This window comes from Lissotriton helveticus, chromosome 9, assembly GCF_964261635.1.
Source record: "Lissotriton helveticus chromosome 9, aLisHel1.1, whole genome shotgun sequence".
NCBI classification, from domain to species: Eukaryota; Metazoa; Chordata; class Amphibia; order Caudata; family Salamandridae; genus Lissotriton; species Lissotriton helveticus.
In genome coordinates, this window is record NC_136070.1 from 68,578,128 (window position 1) to 68,600,819 (window position 22,692).

General features: G+C 45.8%; 1 protein-coding gene across 3 annotated transcripts in view; it reads left to right on the forward strand.

Moving 5' to 3' along the window:
• Positions 1-22,692, forward strand: part of SIPA1L1 (signal induced proliferation associated 1 like 1) — a 681,304-nt gene that overhangs the window by 584,748 nt on the left and 73,864 nt on the right. For 2 of the 3 annotated variants that reach the window (XM_078659472.1, XM_078659474.1), the window contains 2 exons: positions 11,516-11,755; positions 12,588-12,753. In XM_078659472.1, coding sequence (XP_078515598.1) covers positions 11,516-11,755; positions 12,588-12,753 — 406 coding nt within the window. The remainder of the gene's footprint in view (positions 1-11,515; positions 11,756-12,587; positions 12,754-22,692) is intronic. The other variant, XM_078659473.1, reaches the window with a different exon arrangement.

Genomic DNA, 22,692 nt, shown 5'->3' on the forward strand with positions numbered 1-22,692 from the left:
TAGGCCACGCTCTCCTGTCAGCCATTTTTGATGATAAGGATACTTGGAGGCAAGTGAGACATGGCAATAACTGGGGAGAGGAAGGATGGGTATATGGTGTTATAGATGTCACTGAGGATTTGTAAAAGCTTGGTGGGTGAATTGTTCATCTGCATGTAACACAAGTACTTTTGTCTTGCTTGTACATTTAAATATATTATTGGGTTTTTCCTGCAACAAGAATGTCTGTACAGATGTTATTCTTCTATGGTCCTCATTTACAATGACTTTTAAAAACAAAATTTAGTTTCTTCTCATTCATTTTCTCAGTTACTTATATAATTATTTTATTGTTTGGGTTATTGCTTTCTTAAATTACGTTTTCATTCGATGTCCCTAGAGTTAGGATTTAGGAAATTAGCTCCACCATTCAGCAGTTTAAAACCTCTGCAGTGTCTTTCATGATTACATTGCCTCTTGGTCAATGCACTCCCACTTGTCCCAATTTACAGTGACTAGCTGGACAGACCATTCTGTAAAATATTTAGAGTTTTTGTCCATACATGGGAATTTGTGCTAGCCAACCTTTCTAATAAAGCAAATGCCATTCCTCAAACTGGTACGGGGTTTGGTCCATGAATGGGAATGTGGGCTAGCTAAGCATTTTATTAAAGCAAAAGATGGATCAATTTCTGTTTAAAATGAACTCATTTAAGACCTATGACTGTACACATTCCCATATAAGGCCAAGCATGGGCAGTTTAGTGGTCCGTGGGATTTATTTAATGTAGAACCTCACAAACTATTTTCTTTTGTACATATCCCCTCTTCTTGGTGTGAGATTTTTTATATTACTGTATTAGTTTGACCCGGCCTTGGCTTGCGAACTCCATGCTCCTAGAGGAGCAGATCCACTGTAGAAGGGAATACTTTACAAGCCACTCACAGTAGTTGTCAATTTCCAGACACAGTACTGTTTGGATTTTTAACTTCTGATACTTTCGATTGGAATGTGTGTGTTGGGGGGGGGGGGGGGTTGGCTGAGGGAGGGGGTGCCTGCATCGCATGTATCTTAGATAAGGAGATAATTGGAACCAGTAATCTAAAATTTCTACCTAATCTGGCAATAGTTTGTGACTCTTTTTGAATGTCAAAATCTGGAAATGATCTGTCAAAGGGCTTATGGTAAAATAGCTCTTGAAATCTTTCATTCTGTAGTAGGGGATCTCTGTGTATAGTCATAATCTAGTGAATAGTCCCGCTCATGTGCGCGGACCCCGGAGCAATCAAAAATAATCTCTTAAAGTGTCGAAAAATGCAGAAATGCACAGACACTTAAGAGAGAATTTAAAGACAGATAATGCAGCCTAAAAAGGCTACACTGTCCAGTACTTCAACTAGAAATTCCGGTATACAACCCTTACCACGCAACTTTTACAACGACCTACCATTACCACGCAATTTTTACAACGCATGATCCTTTACAACGCAGTACCATTACAACGCATGTATTTACAACGCAGGTACCTTTACAACGCATACAATTACAACATAAGTATTGGTAAGTTTAAAATATTTTTTTAATGTAAATTAATTAAAATTAATATAATTTAATTAATTTTTTTTAATTTAATCGTCTTCGGCGTCGACGTCGAGTAATCGGCGTCTACGGACCCGGCGTCGGCGCTCGCCGTCGAAGCGACACCGCCGATCGCTGTCGTCTAACAGGACGTCGTCGTCGTCGTCGAGGGGATCCTCGGCGTCGAAGCCGCCGAAGCGGAAAAGATCGCCGTCGATGCAGAAGAGATCTCCGGCGAGACATAAAGGATCATCGTCGAGGCGGTCGAGGTCGCCGTCGAGGCGGTCGAGGTCGCCGTCGAGGCGGTCGAGGGTCGCCGTCGAGGCGGTCGAGTTCGCTGTCGAGGCGGTCGAGGTCGCCGTCGAGGCGGACGAGGTTGCCGTCGAGGAGGTTGAAGAGGTCGCCGTCGTGGTCGCCGTCAAGGCACAAGCGATCGCCGTCGAGACATAAAGGATCGTCGTCGAGATGGTCGGGGTCGACGTCGAGGCATAGAAGCCGTTCGACGCCGAAGCAGGAAGATGGTCGACGCCGAAGGGGCGTTCGACGTCGAGGGACCTGCGCTCGACGTCTGACCATCATTCTTCCCGACTCGAGGGGTCGTACTACCAGGCCTAGGACTGTGGGGGGCTCCCTCAGTCTGGGAAGGATGGCGGGTCACGGGATCGGTGTACTCGGAGGTGTACACTCCGAAGAAGTCTGTTACTCCCCTCCCTCCTCCTCCGTTGCCGTTGCCTCCTCTGCCTCCGCTTCCAACAGGACCACAGACCCCTGTGCCTGGCAAGCCTCCTCCGTTCCACGAGGTCGGTCTCGTTGCCCAGGCTTCCGACACCTCCCAAGAAGACTCCGAAGTCTAAAGAACCACCTAAGCCCAAGACGTCCGCCCGGGAACCGGCAGAACGTCCCGGGCCCAGGAGATCGAGGTCTCGCTCCGGGAGGAGAAGCAGATCAAGGAGCAGACACAGGTCCCTCCACTAGATCCAGACATCGCCATAGGAGGCATAGGTCCAGGTCCGTGCGACCTCTAGGACCCGTTCCTATTCGCCTACTTTGTCGGACCCCCGGAGACTAGGGTGTCTCCGATCGATGACATCGGTACGTTCCAGGAGGTTCTCCTGAGGGGGGCTGCGAAGCTGGGTATCACGGTGACGGCTCCTACACCTACGACGTCCGTGATATCGAGACTTTGCACAAGAAGCACCTGTCTCGCCCTCTACTGCCGTTGGTGCCAGGACTGGTTGAGCCTGCGGAAGAGCTCTTTGTTACGCCTGCGGTGGTAAAAGCCGCTCCCTCCAGACTTCTGAAGAAGTACAGGGCCCTGACTCGGACCGGCCTTCCTACGGATGGATCCCGTGCCGGATTCAGTGATAGTGACGGCGGCCAGGAAGCTGCACTCTACCTCCCCGTCCTCCACCGTGCCTCCGGATAAGGAGAGCCGCTGGATTGATTCAGCTGGAAGGAAGGCGTGTGGGACTTCTTCCACGACTATGAAAGCGTCCAGCGACTCGGCGTTACTGGGGCGGTACGACCGTGCGCTGTGGGATTCCATGGAACAGTTGCGGATCTTGTCCCGTGTGACAGGAAAGAGGGACTTCATGGAAATCGTCAAAGAAGGGATGCTGGTCTCGAACCAAGCCATCAGCGCCGCGGCGTATATTTCCCTGTTGGCCGCCCATGGATACTGCCACGGTATCAATCAGCGCCGCCATGCTTGGCTTAGGCTTACGTCGCTCAAGCCTGAAGCGCAACAGCGAGTGGCCAATCTGCTGTTTTCCGGTGAGACTCTATTCGGGAAACATGCAGACGATGAAATGGCCAGGATGAAGCCGAGGCTGAAACCCTGACGGCTGTGGGCTTGGAGAAGCCCAAAGACAAGAAACCCTACCGCCAGTTCCAACGACGGTTCGGCTCGCAGGGGAAAGGAAGAGGACAGTCTTCTGGGCAACAGCAGCAGCAACAGCAGCAGTTCAGAAGACCCTTCCAAAAACGGCAGAGGGGTAGAGGTGGACAGCAGTCCTCTACCGCGAACAAGGGCCCGGCCGGGTCTCGACCCTGAGCGGTTACTTCCCCTTCATCCGTTACCCGCTCCGGTGGGGGGAAGCGTTCAATTTTTTCTGGCAGAGTGGAGAAAAATTACTCGGGACAAGTGGGTGCTGAATATTGTTTGCAATGGATACAGTCTTCGGTTCATCAGCCCGCCTCGATTCCTCCGGTCAGCTCACAGTATCAACTACGCGAGCTCCAGGCGGAGGCCGATATCCTGTTAAGGAAAAGGGCGATAGAAGATGTACCTCTGTCTCAAAGAGGAAGAAGTCTGTACTCCCGGTTCTTTCTAGTCCGCAAGAAGGACAAGAACGAGTTCAGGCCCATTCTGGACTTGCGACAGGCAAACAAGTGGATTCGCAGAGAAAAATTCCGCATGCTGTCGCATCAGATTTATCCTCAGCTGCAACGGGGGGACTGGCTTTGCGCCATAGACCTACAGGATGCATACTTCCATGTGCCCATTGCACACAAACACAGGAAGTTCCTGTGATTTCAAGTCGGCACCAATCACTATCAGTACACGGTACTTCCGTTCGGGCTGAAGTCTGCGCCCAGAACGTTCTCGAAGTGCATGGCAGTGGTAGCGGCACACCTGAGGAAGAACAAGGTGTTTGTCTACCCGTACCTGGACGATTGGTTGATCAAGGCCTCCTCATTCTCGGAAGCTCAAGCACACTTCCGGAAGACGTGCGTTCTATTGAACAAGCTGGCGTTGCACATCAACATGTCCAAGTATGTCCCGACTCCGGTCCAGTGCATCCAGTACTTGGGAGCCTCCATCAATACGCTGTCAGCAAGCGTGTCTCCTTCGGAAGAGCGACGTTTATCACTCCTTCGGAAGGCTCAGGCTCTCATGTCCACTCCATCCACGACAGTGAGGACGGTGTCTTCTCTACTGGGATCGATGGCTTCCTGTATCTTCCTGACGCCACATGCGCGGCTGCACATGAGACCGCTGCAGGAGTGCTTGGAAGATCAGTGGGACCAGAGGAGAGGATCTTGGGACGACAAGATAGAACTGTCTCTACATGCTCTTCAGTCTCTGAAGTGGTGGTGTTCAGCGGAGAATCTCCTCAGAGGGGTTCCCTTCCACAAGGACATTCCCACACAGACTATCGTGACGGATGCTTCTCTCCTGGGATGGGGAGCGCACTCCGGAGACCTACAGATTAAAGGGACGTGGTCCCCGACGGCGTCCACGTACCACATCAATTTCCTGGAACTCAGGGCTGTTCACTTGGCACTGAAGGCTTTTCGCCCGTCCTTTCAGACCAACTCCCTGCTTGTACAGACGGACAATACGACCACGATGTATTACCTCAACGAGCAGGGGGGCTCGAGATTGCGCACTCTGTCGCAGGAGGCGCAGGCGATCTGGCACTGGCTTCTGGCTCGAGGACTCTCGATAACGGCCACTCATCTGCCAGGTGTGCAGAATGTTCAGGCAGACGAGCTGAGCAGACTGATTCAGGAAAACCACGAATGGGTCATAAACGACGAAGTGCTAGGAGAAGTCTTCGCAAGGTGGGGAACTCCAGACGTAGATCTGTTCGCCACCGCCGAAAACAGCAAATGCCGAGACTTCGCCTCCAGGTACTACCAGCCAGGGACGCTGGGGAACGCGTTATGGATCAACTGGTCGAACAGCTTTCTGTACGCTTTTCCACCCATTCCCCTGATCCCGGCGGTTCTCATCAAGCTGTCCCAATCCAGGGCGAAGATGATTCTGATTGCCCCGGAATGGCCCAGACAGTGGTGGTTCCCGGACCTGCTTCACCGGTCTCTCCTTCCTCACATGAAGCTGCCATGCAGGCCGGACCTTCTCACGAAGTTCGGGGGGCGGATGTTGCACCCCAACCTCTCGTCTTTGAGTTTGGCGGCATGGCTCCTGAAATAGTGCAATATGGCCATCTGAATTTCCCAGAGGATTGTATGGACATACTGAAGGAGGCTAAGCAACCTTCCACTAGGACTTCTTATGCTTACAAGTGGAAGAGGTTTTGCATCTGGTGCAAGTCTAAGAACTATGACCCTACGACATGCAAGGAGGATGTCATCCTTCCATATCTGCTACATCTGGCGCAGTCTGGCCTTAATGTCCATTCCATTAAGGTTCATCTGGCTGCTTTGACTGCCTACAGGAAATGCCCTTCACAGACTTCCTTCTTCCAGATCCCTGTGATCAAAGATTTTCTGGAAGGCTTGAAGAAAGTATTCCCTCCTGTCAGGCTTCCTTCGCCTTCATGGGACTTGAATGTGGTGCTGTCCAGGTTGATGAAGGAGCCTTTTGAACCTATTCATAAGGCTTCGTTGCAGCATTTGTCCTGGAAGGCGGCGTTCCTCGTGGCCATTACATCGGCCCGCAGGGTGAGTGAAATTCAGGCGTTGTGTTGCCAAGAACCTTACACTGTGTTTCATACTGCTAAGGTTGTTATGCGTACTCACCCTAAGTTTCTTCCCAAGGTTATTTCTGATTTTCATATCAACCAGACGATAACTTTACCTACGTTCTTTCAGAGTCTTTGCATTCCCTGGATGTTAGGAGGCTGCTGAAATTTTATCTGGATAAAACCAAGGATATTCGTAGGTCAGACCAATTGTTCATCAATTATGGATCAGTCAGGACGGGTCTTGCTACCTCTAAACAGTCCATCTCGAGGTGGATTGTGTCCTGCATACAATTGTGTTACCAAAAAGCTAATAAGACCTTAGGGGGCAAACCTAAGGCTCATTCCACCAGGGGTAAAGCTGCCACGACAGCTTTGCTTCGTAACGTGCCTATTGCTGAAATCTGCAAGGCAGCCACTTGGAAGTCGGTCCATACCTTTGCTAAGCATTACTGCCTGGACTCTGATGCCAGGGCAGACGCTCAGGTTGGGCAGGCTTCGCTGCGAAATCTATTCACACAGTAGTGGTGTTATTTCTCGTTGCTCCACCGCCGCTTTGGTGTGGGGATGGGCTTGCCATTCTATTCAATAGATTATGACTATACACAGAGATCCCCTACTACAGAAGGAGTAGTTTCTGTCCTGTAACTCCAGTTCTGTAGTAGGGGTATCTCTGTTATAGTCATAAGCGCCCGCCCTCCTCCCCGGTGGAGAGAGATATTCATGTACGGAATGCTACATGTCTGGCGTGTTACGCCTTCAAAAAGAACTGAAAGTAACTGGGACCTGCAGTGCATTCTGGGATACTGTGAAGTTCTGGAAAGTTCTCTTAAAGGCACAGTATCCTGTTCTGAGCCACATAATGGCAGCCTATGGGGCTTGTCTGTCCAGGTCCTCCTCTCTATCATTCCAGAGGGTTTTTGCTGTTTAAGCAAGGGAAATCTGTACAGGCTTTGCTGTTTTGTGGATTTTATTGGTGGAATTTCTAGTTGAAGTACTGGACAGTGTAGCCTTTTTAGGCTGCATTATCTGTCTTTAAATTCTCTCTTAAGTGTCTGTGCATTTCTGCATTTTTCGACACTTTAAGAGATTATTTTTGATTGCTCCAGGGTCCGCGCACATGGGTGGGACTATTCACTAGATTATGACTATAACAGAGATACCCCTACTACAGAACTGGAGTTACAGGACAGAAACTACTCCTTCTTTTTCATTCTTATTTGGATAATGGAATAGTACATTCATGCTCCTCATACATACCGAAGTACTGATTTTGTACAATTGTGTTTGTAAGACTCGTCCTCCAAATCTTAAAACTTAAGTGAGCCTGTTAATATAATATATTACTCTGAAAAAACATGGTCTCCTTGCAGATGCATTTCTCAGAACAACACAATGTTGACCCTTTTGTCCTTCCAGGGGTCCATTTTAATCACCGGGGTGTTCTAAGTCCTAATATATATTACAAACATTCCAAAATTGTATCTAATTTGCCACTTTTAAGCAGGCATAAACTCGTACAGTGTAGTACATTTTTCAATGTAAATATCTAAAGGAACATTTGATTTTATGATGGATTGTTGCAGGCATAGGGACCCGTTTTTGTGCCCTTTGTGGATATAAGCACATGTACTCTGAGGAGGGAGGTTCAATTTTTTAACACCATCCCTACAGTGGTCTAGTTTGCTTTGTGAGAGCATGTTTGGATTCCAACTTCGAAAAGAGGAGCTTTGAAGACCTTTTACTTTTGTAATATACTATGGGCGACACAGGGTTCAATCATCAAAATACCCAAACTGAATGAAATATTGAAAAAGAGAAGATGCAGGTGACATGCTCCAGGAGGATCAGTCTACCCTACATTTCCAGTGGAATATTAATTTACTTGTAATTATTTTTAAGCATTTCATTTTTTGAGAATAAGCTTTGGTAAAGTCTGCGCTAACAATTGCTATTACATGCTCCCTTCAGTCACTTAATTGGGTGTGCTGCCTAGAACACACTGCTTGGGAGCAAGCTAACGGAGATTAAAGTAACTCTTAAATGCTATCCATTTTCCTGTTCTGTTGGTTTCATGTAAAGCTCTACTGTGAGTTTGAAAACCTGTTCCTCCGGGATATGGAAAACTGCAACCTAAAAGAGGTGATGTTACCATTTCCAAAATTAAAACTTCTGAGGAGGGCACATACTTATTTAAGGCTGTCATTGGGTGGTAAGCCCAATGCAGATACCCCTCTCGTTGACATAAGTTATACCGATGTTATGCAGTACTGATGATTACCATCAGTACTAGGTGACTAGTGCAGGGTAGGGCATTGCCTAAAAGTGATTTGAGGATTTATTTTTATCATGGTATGTATGAGGCAGGTTACCGCATGGTTGAGTCCCACCTACCGGATTTATATCGTACTGTTATATCGATTATGGCTTCCTTCAGTTTTTGCTAGAAGAATGTCAGTGTTGACTGCTTAGCGGTTTCCTACTCGTACAAATTTAAAAAAGCTTCCATATTTTGGTTTCTACATTGAGGCATAGTGTACTGTATGAAAAACAAGCATTGGCATGGCCAATAGGTCTCGCATTTGGGACCTTATAAGTATTTAGTTATGCAGCACAATATCCCTGGTGCAACAACATCAACTGTTGCGTTGCTAAACACTTATAAGGTCCCAGACACGAGACCTATTGGCTATGCTAATGCTTGTTAAAAGGGGTTGTGTTTTCTTGGAAAGGGCGTTTTTACAAGAGCTGTGAGTGTAGCTGGACGGTTAGTGTGAGGTGAGGGTTAATCCACGCAGTAAAGTGGTTGAGTTATATTACAAATACTCACTGTATCGTGTACACAAGTCTGAAACCGCTGTCTTATGTCTGGGCTGGAAACGCTTGTTTTGTAAACGGTATAAAATGCACTGAATAGCAACAGGTTTCACATCCGAAATTTTGCTGGAATATCGTGGTAGTCCATACGAATGTAATTAAGGTACATTCATCGTGTGGTGTTTGATAACAGCAGGCTCCCTACGATTTTAAAATCACTTTAATACCTATAAATTAAAAAGTAGTCTGCGTTGCAATGTTTTGCTAAAGAGTTGAGTTTTACTATCCCTCAAGAAAATTACACTAAAACACGTTTACAGTGTGAGTGGCGTTGCGTGTGTGAGTGGCGTTGCGTGTGTGAGTGGCGTTGCGTGTGTGAGTGGCGTTGCGTGTGTGAGTGGCGTTGGCGTTGCGTGTGTGAGTGGCGTTGCGTGTGTGAGTGGCGTTGCGTGTGAGTGGCGTTGCGTGTGTGAGTGGCGTTGCGTGGATGAGTTGCGTTGCGTGGATGAGTTGCGTTGCGTGTGTGAGTGGTGTTTGGGTGAGTGGCGTTGCGTGGGTGAGTGTGGTGTTGCGTGGATGATAGCGGGCTTGCGTGGGTGTGAGTGGCGTTGCGTGTCTGTAAGTGTTGCTGTGTGGGTGAAAGTGGCACAGAGCCTTTGATGTGGCCACTTACTGATTAGCATTATTAAAATCTGCATGAAAATGTATTTTATTATTACTATTTATTCTTTGCCAAGCACTCATCACTGATCTGGACATAAGTTGTTGGCATAAGGCTTCAGTTTCATGGTTGACTGCAAAATGCATTTCCTTAAAAAAAACAATTGAATATTTGAATTGACAGACTTGAGATGCGTGTTGCGCCTTTAAGTACAAAACATTTTACAGTGTAGAGCAAATAGCGCTTTGAACAAGGATTAAAACAGTTAAAAATGTATGGAGGAGTCTTTCATCTTTGTCACTTTATTACGAAGGGGAGAAAGAAGAAAAGAAGCAGCAAGCAGGAAGGGGGTTCGGGCACGAACAGGCGCTCTCGGAAAGCATCTGACTTTTGAACTCTGTCTTTGCCTGCACAGCAAATGTGATGAGATAAGATGAAGAGATGAGCAGGAAACAAAGAAAACGAGCCAAGACAATCGAGGGAAACTGTTTGTAAACTAAAGATTCCATGTATCCGTGAATTCTAAAGTAAATGCCAACAGCTAGGTGCGTTTTGTTAGAAAAGCCCAAAAATATATATATTCCTAATACAGACAACTAGAAAATCGAGAGAAACGTTGTGTGTGTAAACTAAACATGCCATCAGCTCACAAAGCCAACAAGAGCGGCCGGGAAACACAAGTACGGCCGGCCACATAATTAGGGGAGGAGAAGCCGCACAGCACACGCTGGGAGAAGCCCTTTGATGTGCTGTGCGGCCGCGATGCGCGCTCTGTGCTGGGGGAGGGGGAGGGCCATTAGCCTGAACTCGCGGCAAGATCAAACGAAGGGTGGGAGGGACATTGAGGAACAGATGGCCATGAAAGTGTATGGGCCAAAAGTGCGTGCCTGTGGCCACGTGCACTCGAAGAAAACGCCACGAAAAAAAGCGGTGGTTTCACGATCAGTTCGAGCACTTGAATTCTCGCCATTTCCCATTCCTTCGGAATGGTAAAGGCGAGACCTAAAAATGCTTCTATGTTCAATCAGATCATCCGCCCAACAAAAGACGTAGAGCAATTAGAAGTAACTAGATTATTTTCAGAAAGGAGAGCCTTGAGTTCCTTTACTAATTGCTAGTAAAGAGTAACTTAACTACTGAAAATTTGAACAGCATTTCAAAGACCGAGGTGCACCCCTTCTGAACACTGCCTGCCAGCAAAGTGAGCTTTTACGTGGAGTAGCTCTGAGTGAATACTATGCGAGCTTGCTAAATTTCTAGTTTCACTTTTCACATACCTGAAATTGACAAGCTACATTAGTACTTTTAGTTTATTCGATTAAGAGCGTCTCCCACCACCTTGTAGCACACCAGGGTACTGTTGATTTTTTTAAAATTAATATTAAATATGTTGTTTTGTTAAACAGTTATCCACCGGCAGTCCAGAAGTGTTTTCTAGTTTGGGGTCAGTTTCTGCTGTTTTTGGCAGGGGATGGAAAGATTGTTCTGTTCCCATGTCCAATTCGAACAAACCATTGGGTGTGATAGTGTGATGCTAGAAATGTAGACGTTTTCAAAACCAATGTCATAGGTGCCAAAAAAAGCACCAACAATACCTCTAAATCTAAATTCCTTGGAAATGTGGCACAGTTGGACAAAGGACAACACGTTAAACTACAGCAGTTTGTATTCCAAACGATAGAAGGCACTCCTGAGACTAAATCTGCTAACATGAGACTGTCTTATTGGAGGATTTTTTGTATCTGATGATATCTGAAACAAAATATTAAAATCTGGCTATTATAATTCAACAAATAAAGTAAAACGAGGCATCAATACCACTGCTCCCTTGAAATCAGAAATTAATGCATGACAGTATTAAAGCGCATGCATTATGTGTTGCAAAGCATTGACGTTAAAGGCAGATGCATCAGAATTCCTCATACTGATATGCATTCATAGGCTTTCAGTAAAAAGAATGAAAATGCATCTTTTACGTAACATATATTACTGCACTACTCACACTCCACATTAAGTCAAGCTTTGTCTTTGTGTTGCTTTTCCCACCAGTACCATGAGCTCAAGGCATTCGGCCAGCCCTGTTGTTTTCACTAGTGCAAGAAGCTCACCCAAGGACGAGACCCATTCCGCCACTTCCCCACAGTTTGCACCTTCTCTCTCCTCCTCCTCTTCCTCCTCTTCCGGTCCTAGGACTTTCTACCCTCGCCAGGGTGCCACTAGCAAGTACCTGATTGGATGGAAAAAACCTGAAGGGACAATAAACTCTGTGGGGTTTATGGACTCGAGAAAGTAAGAGGATTTTGCTTCTCTTTTTGGATGTTAATTTTGAACCTAGAATGTGGGTGTGCACACCATACACTTTAAGTGGATTCGTGAAAGAAATCTAGACGGAACCTGATTTTCATAAATTCTGTGATACTGAGGGATGTACGTTTAGGTAGCTGAATAATGTGCATGTCTAAGCACTTCATTGTGTTTTGTCCCTTTTGGCGACTTTAGTTTTTATGATACACAATTGTAACTGTAGGATGATGATCAGTATAGGTAGTGCGATAATTTTAAGTTTTTCAGCAAATAGAAGCCAGCATAATCCACTTCAACTGGTGCTGAGCAGAATTTCTCTGCTGAGAAGTTGGGTTATTTCACATCTTAAAAGCTACGAAATGCAGATTGAGAGTACAATTTTTTTTTTTAATTCATATTGATCCGTTTTAATTTTTGTAATAAAACATTTATCAAAAAGCATCCGCAAGTCAATTTCCAAAGTTGCTAACCAATCCCAGTATTCGATTGCAGACTAACCCGAAAATAAGCAAATCGAGGGAGAGTTTGTACGACACAAGTTTCCAAACAAACCCTTTCTTTTACAGTCCCCTCTGTGCATAACCGGTTGGTAAGCTATAACCTACATGATTTGGTTGAGCAAATTATAATGACAAGAAAGCATCACGAATGTAAGAAACATCAGGTTTATTCCTTTACCAGGTACTCACATCTATTGGCTTTTGGGTATGGATTTAGACTTTGATGCCCTTTTCATCTTGTTTTCTGTCATGTAAGTTGATGTAATTGAACTGATATTATATTTTATCCTAATATTTTTTATTATTCGTTTTTTAAGACGCCACCAGAGTGATGACAATGAAATGTCCCATACAAGGCTGCGTGCATCTGTCCGTGATCTTCGTGCGTCCCCAAAGCGGGTTCTTAAAACAAGCGTTCAGGAAGAGCTGAAAAAACTGATTGCTCTGGATAGCCCTCCTCCTGGATTGGAGAAGTGTCCAAAGGTATGTTATGGAGCTCACCCTTTATTTGCCCAAAGGTGCACCATTTAGGAAAATGGTAACAAGAAATTCCACAGAGGCTAGATTGATGCTAAAACATTGTATAACATTGCTTGTTTCAGTCAGGCATCTTGAGCGATCTAAAAAGCTTGGGCTTCAATCCACTGGTGAATGTGTCACTGAAATGTGCTATTCTGATGAAAACAGAGATGCATAGGCCATGCATACCCATTCATGTAGGAACACAATTGTTAGACCCGTCATCCTTGGTGTGATCTTACCCTAAACATTGTACCTTCACCCCTCTTTGTTTTCTGAATTTTGTTTTTGTTGGCATTAGTACTCTGCACTTTACCACTCCTAACCACTGCTTAAGGGCTGTCTCTCTAAACCATGCTACAATTCGCTTACACCTGATTGGCATATTGAGTTTATTTATAACTCCCTAGAATATGGACTACTTGTACACAGGACCTGTAAATTAAATGCTATTAGAGCGCCTTCGGCACTCATTGTGCCACCCACTTAAGTAGCACTTTTAAACATGTTCCAGGCCTGCCATTGCAGCATGAAGTGAATATCTACAATCTGGGAGTCCATTTTGATAATATGCTCTCATTTGAAGGGCATGTGAATTTCATTACCTCATCCTACTTTCTTACGTTCAAGACTCTTTGAAAACATTTTCCTTTCATCCCCATAGACCTACATAAAGCAGTGATCACTCCATTTAAAAAAAAATAGATTTGTGCAGTCCATGTTAGCCTTCAGAAAAAATCCCTACATAAGCTGCAAATTATCCAAAATGCAGCTGCAAGACTACTTCTGGGGATCTCTAAACGCCAATTGGTCTCATCTTCTTCCTGCACTCCACTGACTCCCAGTTAAACAAGCATTTACAATGCAACGGTTTCGCCTTTGTAAAAGTTAGAGCTATTGGCATTGTAAATGACAATTTTTTTATTTATGTGTTGGTTTTGAAAACAGATAAATAAATGGCATTGCCATTTACAATGCCAATAGCTTAATCTCTCGCAAACAGTAAAAATGATTAATAATAACTAACCTCCTTCTTGTCAAAGGACCAAAAACCCTGCCTTAGGTTGCAGTCATTAAAGAGCTTGCTGACAATTAGGAGCTCCCTGAGTGATGGTGTGTGTTTTGTAGGTGTGTGTGTGTGCACATGTGTATTGCTGACATGCAATGCTCACATTCAATTAGAGCTCCCTGAGTGATGGTGTGTGTGTTTGTAGGTGTGTGTGCGCGGAGCGGCACAGCTGAGGCGATGACGCAAGCAGCACATCTGCTTGGGGGTGGACCCGCATCCACCCAGTACAGTAGTGTCGCGGCGGGACACGCCACTGAGCAGCACATCTGGGGCAGGCGGGACTTCACTCACAGGCATATGGGGAGCCCGCTAGTAATGCAGGCAGGAGGGCGTGAAGCAGACAGGGTTGTAAAGCACAGCTGTGGGAGCACTAGTAATGCGCACAGCGGGGCGTCCATCACTCTTGTGGGAATCACACAGAGGAGTGCACTAGTAATGTACCAGTGAGTGCTCTCTTGTGAGAAGCGCATCTCGGGAGGGGAAAGATCAAGAACGACAGCTGGGGTCGGGGTGGAGGGGCCGAAGCACAGCTGGGGATGGGTGGAGGTGCTCCTGCGGGAACACAGCTGGAAGGGGCGGTGCTGGTGATAGGCAAAGCTGGATATGGGTGGATGACATAAAATGAGTTGGACTGACTACTTTTGTCTATGGATGTTTTCAATTTGTTTTTAACATTAGTTGCTGCATTGGGATGCTGCTGTGTTAACATTGACCTCCAATGGTTTCCAGCCTCGAAGCATGTGAATCTATGAAAGATGCTGGAGAACTAGGTATATCTATATATCACTGTGTGAATTCAACCAAAACAGAACATTTACTGAAGTTGCTTAGAGTGCAGCCATTTCATTTTGTATGCCTATGTTAAACCAAGCCTTTTGGGCCATCTCCATTGTGACATACACAGTCTAACTTTCAAGCCTGGCACAGCAAAGCAAGAATTCTCAATTGAGCCATCTCAGCATCTGGAGAGCTCCTTTGTTGTATCCTTTTGAAGGTCTATTCCACTCTCCTGTAAGAAAGCAATGCACCTGCTAACACCACTAACTAGAGTTTTGATTGTTGGCACATGTACCCTCCTTCGATTGCCATGTACAGAAAATCTATAAGTCTTGGGGAAATTTCTGGAGGAGTTAGCATTAGAAGCTCAAATGCTAGGGGAGATGAAACACTGTCTCTCTTAGCTGCAATATTAGCATTTTTGCTCGTTTTGCATGATAAACAATTTTTTTAGAAGTCAATGTGACTTGCTTCTTCCACAGCAGAGTTCATAATTACTTGGTCTCATGGTGCATTATGCAAACATCAGCCTGAGTGAATAAAAATGGAGGTTGTCAATCACGAGCTTTGATGGAGAAGTGGGGCCTGGCATATACAAACCTGCAATTGTGGTTGGTATACAGAATGTATAACGGGGATAGGCATACACAGATATGAAATGCTATACAGGAACATTTAACACTGCTTGATCGATACTAACATAGTATTGAGGTTGGCATATAACAACACAGAAGGAAAGGTGCAATGCAAGCAAGGCCTGTAAAATGGCTTATCACTATGAATATAAGCATCGTTATAGGGCTACACAATCAAATAACAAATAAACAAAAAAGATGTATGTACTTACAGAAAGTTCTGGTCTCAACGTCCCATACTGCTCCGACACCCAGAAACCTCTGCGATCCTCCAGGGGAATACAAGGCTCATTTGGATAGCGGGCTCTGAAATTCTTCAGAAATCCACCTTCGAAATCCGCTATCACCCCATCCATATCCACTAAAACACGGAGTGGCCTGAACCTGGCATCACATGACCTTGTCCTGGGCAGGGAGGAGTACCCTACACCCAGTGACATAAGGATACCACCCCTTCTCTGCAGAGACAAAAACCTAGAAAGTAAAATCATAACTGCCTTAAAAAAAATAAGCATCTACCGTATACATAAAAAAATTATACACTTAAGTCCCACTGCACAGGAGTTTTGTATTATGAACGTGAAAGCTCCATTTTGGTTATCAGCACCCAAATAAGCAACAATCATGGACCACCCAGTTCTGAGATCCCTCCCTACACTGTCAACGAAATCATGAGCAAAACTGACAGTCATCTACATTTTGCAAGACCTGATTTCTGTGACTGACACTGCCTGCTTGTTTACAGTGGGAAACGTTTCAGCGCAGGGGTAATAGCTTCCCCCTGATAATGTCCCCCACAATGCAACAGGGTCCACGGGGGGTGGGCACATTTGGACAACAGCTGGTACAGAAAAGGATTCTGTATTTTCCCGCAAAAGATGGCACAAGTGTCTTCTCCTGGCAGAAGATCCCAGCCCCCTTTCCCCCGGCAGTGGACAGAGAGTGCTGTGCAAAGGCAGGCTGGTAAATGATTGAAGACAGGGAGGTGTGTGGGGCCACGGCACTGCGGGCGGGGGGCCCTGTGCCTGGGACAGAGCTCTGCAGGGCAGGGTGTCCTACCCCAGCAAATAGCTCGAGAATAAACAACCGCTTCAACCCGGCAGTGTTCACCGGCAGAGAGTTCCTGCCCCCTCCCCTCTGCCTAGCAGCAGCTGCAGCACCTCCTTTAAAGGGGCAGTCCCCGCTGCGCCAAGTCCAACTTGTACTTCGCCCCTGACCTCAGCAAAAAATAAATTGGACGTAAACATATGTTATGCATTTTACCTTTTTGCTCGCCTCAAAAATTGCATTTAGGAAATTGTTTGCCACAGAGGCAAATATGTTGAGAACTCAGAACACCCCTTTAAATCGAGTTCGAAGTGGTCAGTGCGAGGAGCGGGTCTGTAAGTAATTTGAACCCAGAATCTCCCACCCTTCTGTTGCTATGTTTCATGCGTTTTTAAAAAGCAAACCGCCGCTCGCAGCGGGAGGGGGGCGGGAAACAGACAGGGGGAGACACAGCGCACGGAGGGAAACAAAATACACGGAGAGCGGGAGGGGGGCGGGAAACGGACAGGGGGAGACACAGCGCACAGAGGGAAACAAAATACACGGAGAGCGGGAGGGGGGCGGGAAACGGACAGGGGGAGACACAGCGCACGGAGGGAAACAAAATACACGGAGAGCGGGAGGGGGGCGGGAAACGGACAGGGGGAGACACAGCGCACGGAGGGAAACAAAATACACGGAGAGCGGGAGGGGGGCGGGAAACGGACAGGAAGAAGGCACGGAGGGAAACAAACACGGGCTTACCTTCACTGCAAGGAGAGAAAATGGCGGACACAAGCTTCCGGATTTTGAGGATTTGTGGGCGTGGAGGGGGGCGGGAGAGGACACGAACGGCGGGAGGGAGGCGGGAAACGTGCACAGGACAGCGAGGGGGGGGCGGGGAGGCACACGGAGGGGGGCGGGAATGGACAGCGCATCTGAAATCACTTTCAGTGAAAGGGGAGGGAACGGAAAAAACGAAACTCCGCCCAGGGAAAAAATCTCGGGAACGCCCCCGAATCTGGTCCGGCCTTGACGGACAGATCTCTGTTCCAATGGCTAGCCTCCATTTATGGAGCTAGCCAATGGGACAGGGGGGCGTATTCCATTTTCCTTACTGGAAATCAAGAGATTTCTCTGGAGGCGGAGCTAAGAGCTCCGCCCTCCAGCGAAACCTAAAAACGGGTGTTCAAATCTCTATTGCGTTTAAGGCACTGCATAATGACAGCTGTGAATCTCTCAGCCTATATTTTCAGTGGTATGTCCCGAAAAGATCCTTATGTTCTTCAACCAACCTTGCTATACCAAAGGTTAGTAGAGCAACCTCGGGAGCAGTAGTTTTGTATCTGACACAGCTAGACTGTGAAACTCCATGCCGCTTGAGCAAAAAACAATCTAACCTGCTTGCATTTTGCAAGGCCTTAAAACCCTGGTTCTTTAACAGATAGGCTCTGCTTTTCATTCCCTTTTGCTGTTGTATTTAGAGTTCTGTCCTCCATATTATTCTCCCTGCTCCTTCGGAGTCTTTGAGCCTACACCCCTCCGGGTAGTGGACCGCTCCACAAATTAATATTTTATTCAGTTTTTAAATGGCCAATTGGTCCTGGCAATATTAACTTTTTTCTAGGCCAAAACTTTCTTTTTCAAAACCCATGTCAACCTTAAGTTAGGCCCTAGATGTCCTATCGTTCAAGATTCATTGGGTTTAAAATGTAGGATGTTTCTTAAGTTTTACATGTCCTGAGAGTGAAAAAACTCCTTTTTCACTACTGTAAAGCCTCTCTCTCCCATCGGATAACATTGGGTTACATTATTATACTTACGTGCTAAAGTTTGATTGGGAACAGATAGGTATGTCAAGTTTGGACTAAAATGAATTGTAAATTAAGATCCTTATTAATAGTAATGTCTGATTTTATGTCACAAGTTTGTTAAATGCCTCTTTTAGAAAGTTTACATTTTCTTGTTCTGACCATTTGGTGCCTGCTTCCTGTGTTCTCAAGTTACAGGACAGAACAGTCTGACAAGTGGCCTTTGTGTAGTCCTCCCAGACAGTAAGACAAAGGAGGACTAGGTTTTGGCAGGATGGGCCATCCTGTCAAGATGGGTGGGGCGGAGCTGTTCCCTGCCCCACTTGCATTTCAGAAGGCTGGTTCCAGCACCCACAACAGAATCTGACGCCAGTCTTTTGTCACCCCAGACTACTTGAAGCTTGGAGAAGGAAAGAACTTTTCAGGACTAGATGTCCAGCCAAGATGTCACCCCTGGTTTAAAAGGCTGGCACCAATTATAAATATTGGACCTCCTAAATAGCCTCTTAGGTACCCTACTGGATCTCTGAAAGACTTAATAGGGGCTGCCTTGTACTCTAGAGGGCTACCCTGCTGCTTAAGGCCCACCATGTTCTTCAGAGGACTGCCCTGCTGCTTGAAGGATAGAGGACCATCTCCTTGAGCCCAGGACTTCCAAAGTGACTTCAAGGGCTAGTTGACCGGCCTCCAATATGATATACATGGATATAACAAAATCCAGAGACCTTGAACTCTGTACCTGGCCTCTGTTGGAGTGCGTCCTAATCCTCCAAGTGAGGCCCCCCAAGCCCTGGACCCTTTGAAGTTGCGTTAGAGGTGCTGCTCCTGCCTAACCCTAAAAGTTAAAAAAAAATGTCACCAAAAAGTGCCAGAAGAACCAACAGAAGTTCCACCCAAGGTGCATTCCCGGTTGGCCTTACTTCACGATCGCTTCTGCTACATTCTTCTCCTCTGCAGCAAATACTGTTTAGTGGCACATCTGAGCTACTATACCTACCATGTGGAGCCCTCTTTGCCTCCAGTTTGGTGCTTTGTCGGGATGGAGGTTTTCGACTTCATAAAAGTTGTCGAAGTCCATAGGTCAAATCTTCCCCAGGCTCGACAGTGACCGGCTCCTCATCGATGACTACCTTCTCAGCCAGAAAATCTGACTCAAAGCTTTATCCTGCTATCTTCAAAGACTTCACCAAGACCTTGCTCAGCGCTCCCCGGCGGCAACTATTCCTCCTCTGACACAGCCTGCTGTCTTGCCCCGTTGAACGCTAACGTCTTCTGGATTTAAGTCCGAATATAAGCTAAGACCAGGCCCAATCCACCTTGTGTAACCACTTACTCCATTGTGGTCGGCCGTAGCTTCTGACTTGGCCAGGTCTCGCGTGACCAGATAGCGAGGTTGGTGCTTTGATCTATTAGGCCCATTTTTCACTAACAAAATTAAAAATTCATGACCCTAGTTCTACTGATTAGATTTAATTTGTTTTTGTGTCATTTTTTAAAATTAAACTTCACTTGTGCTGTGCATAAATACTTAAGATGGTGACTCCAAGTTAAGCCTGACTGCTTTTGTGCCAAGCTACCAGAGGGCTAAGCACAGGTTAGTTTAGTGACTTTTGTGGTTACTCTGCCTAGGATTGCGGTTGTTACTTAGAGCTTTCACCTTCCCTCAACCAGTAACTCAATTTCTTACAATAATCCAGGTAGAAAACTCTAAATATTCCTTAATGTCCCCCTAAATGTTTTTGTTAGTGGCTTAAGTTTTTTTAGGGTTTTCTGCGCCTTGAGATCTTCACTGGTAAGTAGCTCGCTTACAATTCCCTAATTGATTGATTGTTTGACTGTGTGGTCATAGTGTGGCAAGGTGGGAGATGTTAAACCTTTGGCAGAAGGATTATGAATTTTTATTGCACATTCTAAGTGGTAATGCCTACATATCCCCCTACTTTTGACATCTTATTTTTTCGAAGCCAGCTAGAACAATTCTTTTACAAAAGAGGGAGGAAAAAGCTGCTCTGTCAGAAGCTATATTTTTAAGCTTCTCCATTGTGTCTCGATTCAGTTTTTGTGAGGAAAGGTATAAAATACCCAGATTGAAAGAGAATTTGATGCAGACTGTTAATGCCACACTGCACCACCGTCACTAAAAATAGGTATTGAACTTGTACACAAAGAGGTTACAGTTTGGTATACTACGTTTTGGTTGAGTACATACAATGTGCATAAATTGACCACTTTAAAAATCAAGTGGTTTAAAAACGGAGGTCAAAACACTCAAATGATTGAGTTCACATAGCACCCAAAATCTATAGGATAAATTAAAGTACCCCTTTCACATGTGAAGCAGAGTGCACAGTGGGAGTGAGTGTTTTCTCATTTTTAATGGCGGCAGCTCTTGTTTGATTGTTAGGCAGAGATTACAATACAGCATGGTAAAATCGGATCATATGGTTTTAAAGCCATGCCATCAATCATTCGTGATTGACATTGAGCATCCCAACTAAATGGCCTATCTCTCCCCAACATGTTAATCAAACAGTAGTGATGCTTAGTCAACCGTGAACCTAGCATAAAGCTCACACAGTTCTAAAAAGTATTTCCACCAACTATAAGGTTCAACTCAAGGATAATTTGGAAAGAGGTGCTTCGAAAATTGCTTTTACCAACACTGGTTGTGGTTCCATACACTTTTTGTAGAAAATATCCCAAACATTTGTCAGTGTGCTTCAGGAACTCTCATTTTCTCTTTCCTTACAACTACTGCATATTCCTCGAACACTTTTAACACTCTGTCCAGTACACCATCACATGCTTCTTGATCAGGCGTGTAGATGAGAGCCTGATCATAAAACACTGCCACATTGTGAATGTCCTTGGACAGATGAAAAATAATGTGTATATAGGCTGTGTAATCCAACCCAAATGGCATGTGGCAGAATTGGAATGTACCAGCGGGTGACACAAAGGCGCTGTGATGTCTGGATCCTGACCCCAACTCCACCTGGTGGTGCGCAGATGGCTAATCCATTTTAGTAATCTAATCCGCACCTTTGCACACCTCCAGCAGATGAGATTTGACCCGCAACTTTTTGTTGAGGCTGAACAGGTTGATGCAAACGTTCAAATCTCAAAATAACGTTCCTATCTTTGATACTTTTATTTCCCAAGACGAAAGCAAATTTGGTGACAAACTTCTAAACTGAACTTTCACTCCCTATCTTACAATCATGCCAGCCAACCCCTGATGACACCATCCTAGGACTTTGAGCCACCTTTCAGTTAAATAAATCTTGCCCTAAATTTTCTTCCCCTTAACTTGAGGATTTTCTCAATTCTTCTTAGGGGTTCAATTGTACACCCCTCATTCATAACAGGCACTTGATTGTTCAGTTGTTGCAGCTCTTTCACTCCCAATATGTCCACAAATAATTCCTGTGTAATCATCATTGTGATTCTTGCTCCCGAATCAACAAATGCAATGATTTGTCTCCAACCTTAACAACTATTTTTTTTTTTTTTAGCTTTATATAGCGCATGGTTACCCTTGGGCATCCCAGCTCTATATACGGTCCACTCATTCAAGAGGGTCTACTTTCCTACCGTCTCCCTCTGTGATCTCATCCTGGAAATGTTCCTGGAGTTGTTCACTGGATCTTTCACTCTTTTTATTTATTATCAACAACTGTAATCATTTGTATTATACTCATGAACTCTGCCACACTTTAGAAAAATGTCCAGACTTCCTGCAGGACCTGCACGCCACAATCTTAGCTGGGCATGGCTTCACATCTTTTCCATGTATTGAAGAAGAAAATGTTTTATTTGTTGATTACTTAAATTCATTACAATCTGATAGAGACATCTAGCCGCAGATTCCTTAACTTAGAATTTCCCCAGGTGTCAGACTGGATCTGGAAAACTTTCTGCAGCAGCACCACTGCGCACCGCCGCACGGCTTCACCCTGACTCCGTCCACGTACATGGCGTCAGCGGAGCCATTTAAGCCCCACCCGGCGCGCTGATGTCAGTTTTATTCTTTTTGGCGTCCCAGCGCGAATCCTGGAAAACCAGTGGTTCTTTGGCCTGTTTTTCGGGCTTTCTCGACGCCTTCGGCATCATGGAACAGTGTGCGATGCCTTCTGGCTTTAAAGCGTGTGAGACCTGTGCGCGCCAAATGTCTGTCATGGACCCACACACCATTTGCATGCGGTGCCTGGGAGCGCACCACGACTCCAAAGAGTGTGACGCCTGTCAGCAGATGAAACACCTTAAGGGAACATCGTATGAAATTGCTGGCCACACGGCTCTCCAGTTGTGCACCTTAGTGCCACCGATCTCCCTCTCGGAATTAGGCCCGCTCACTAGGTGGTTCCGGCGGACGTCGTTCGGAGATAGGTAAGCACAAACATAAGTCGCGGAGGTCATTCTCCTGTAAACGTGATGCTGGGACCCGTTGCTCTCGGTCTTTGCCAGGCACTGGCGGCCAGCAGTCTTCTCCACCATAACCTCCCTTCCCGGGGGTTGGAGCGACACGGGCCCAAATGGAGGCTTATTCAAAGGCCCTCCCCTCTGTCTTTGGGTCACCCCCCTC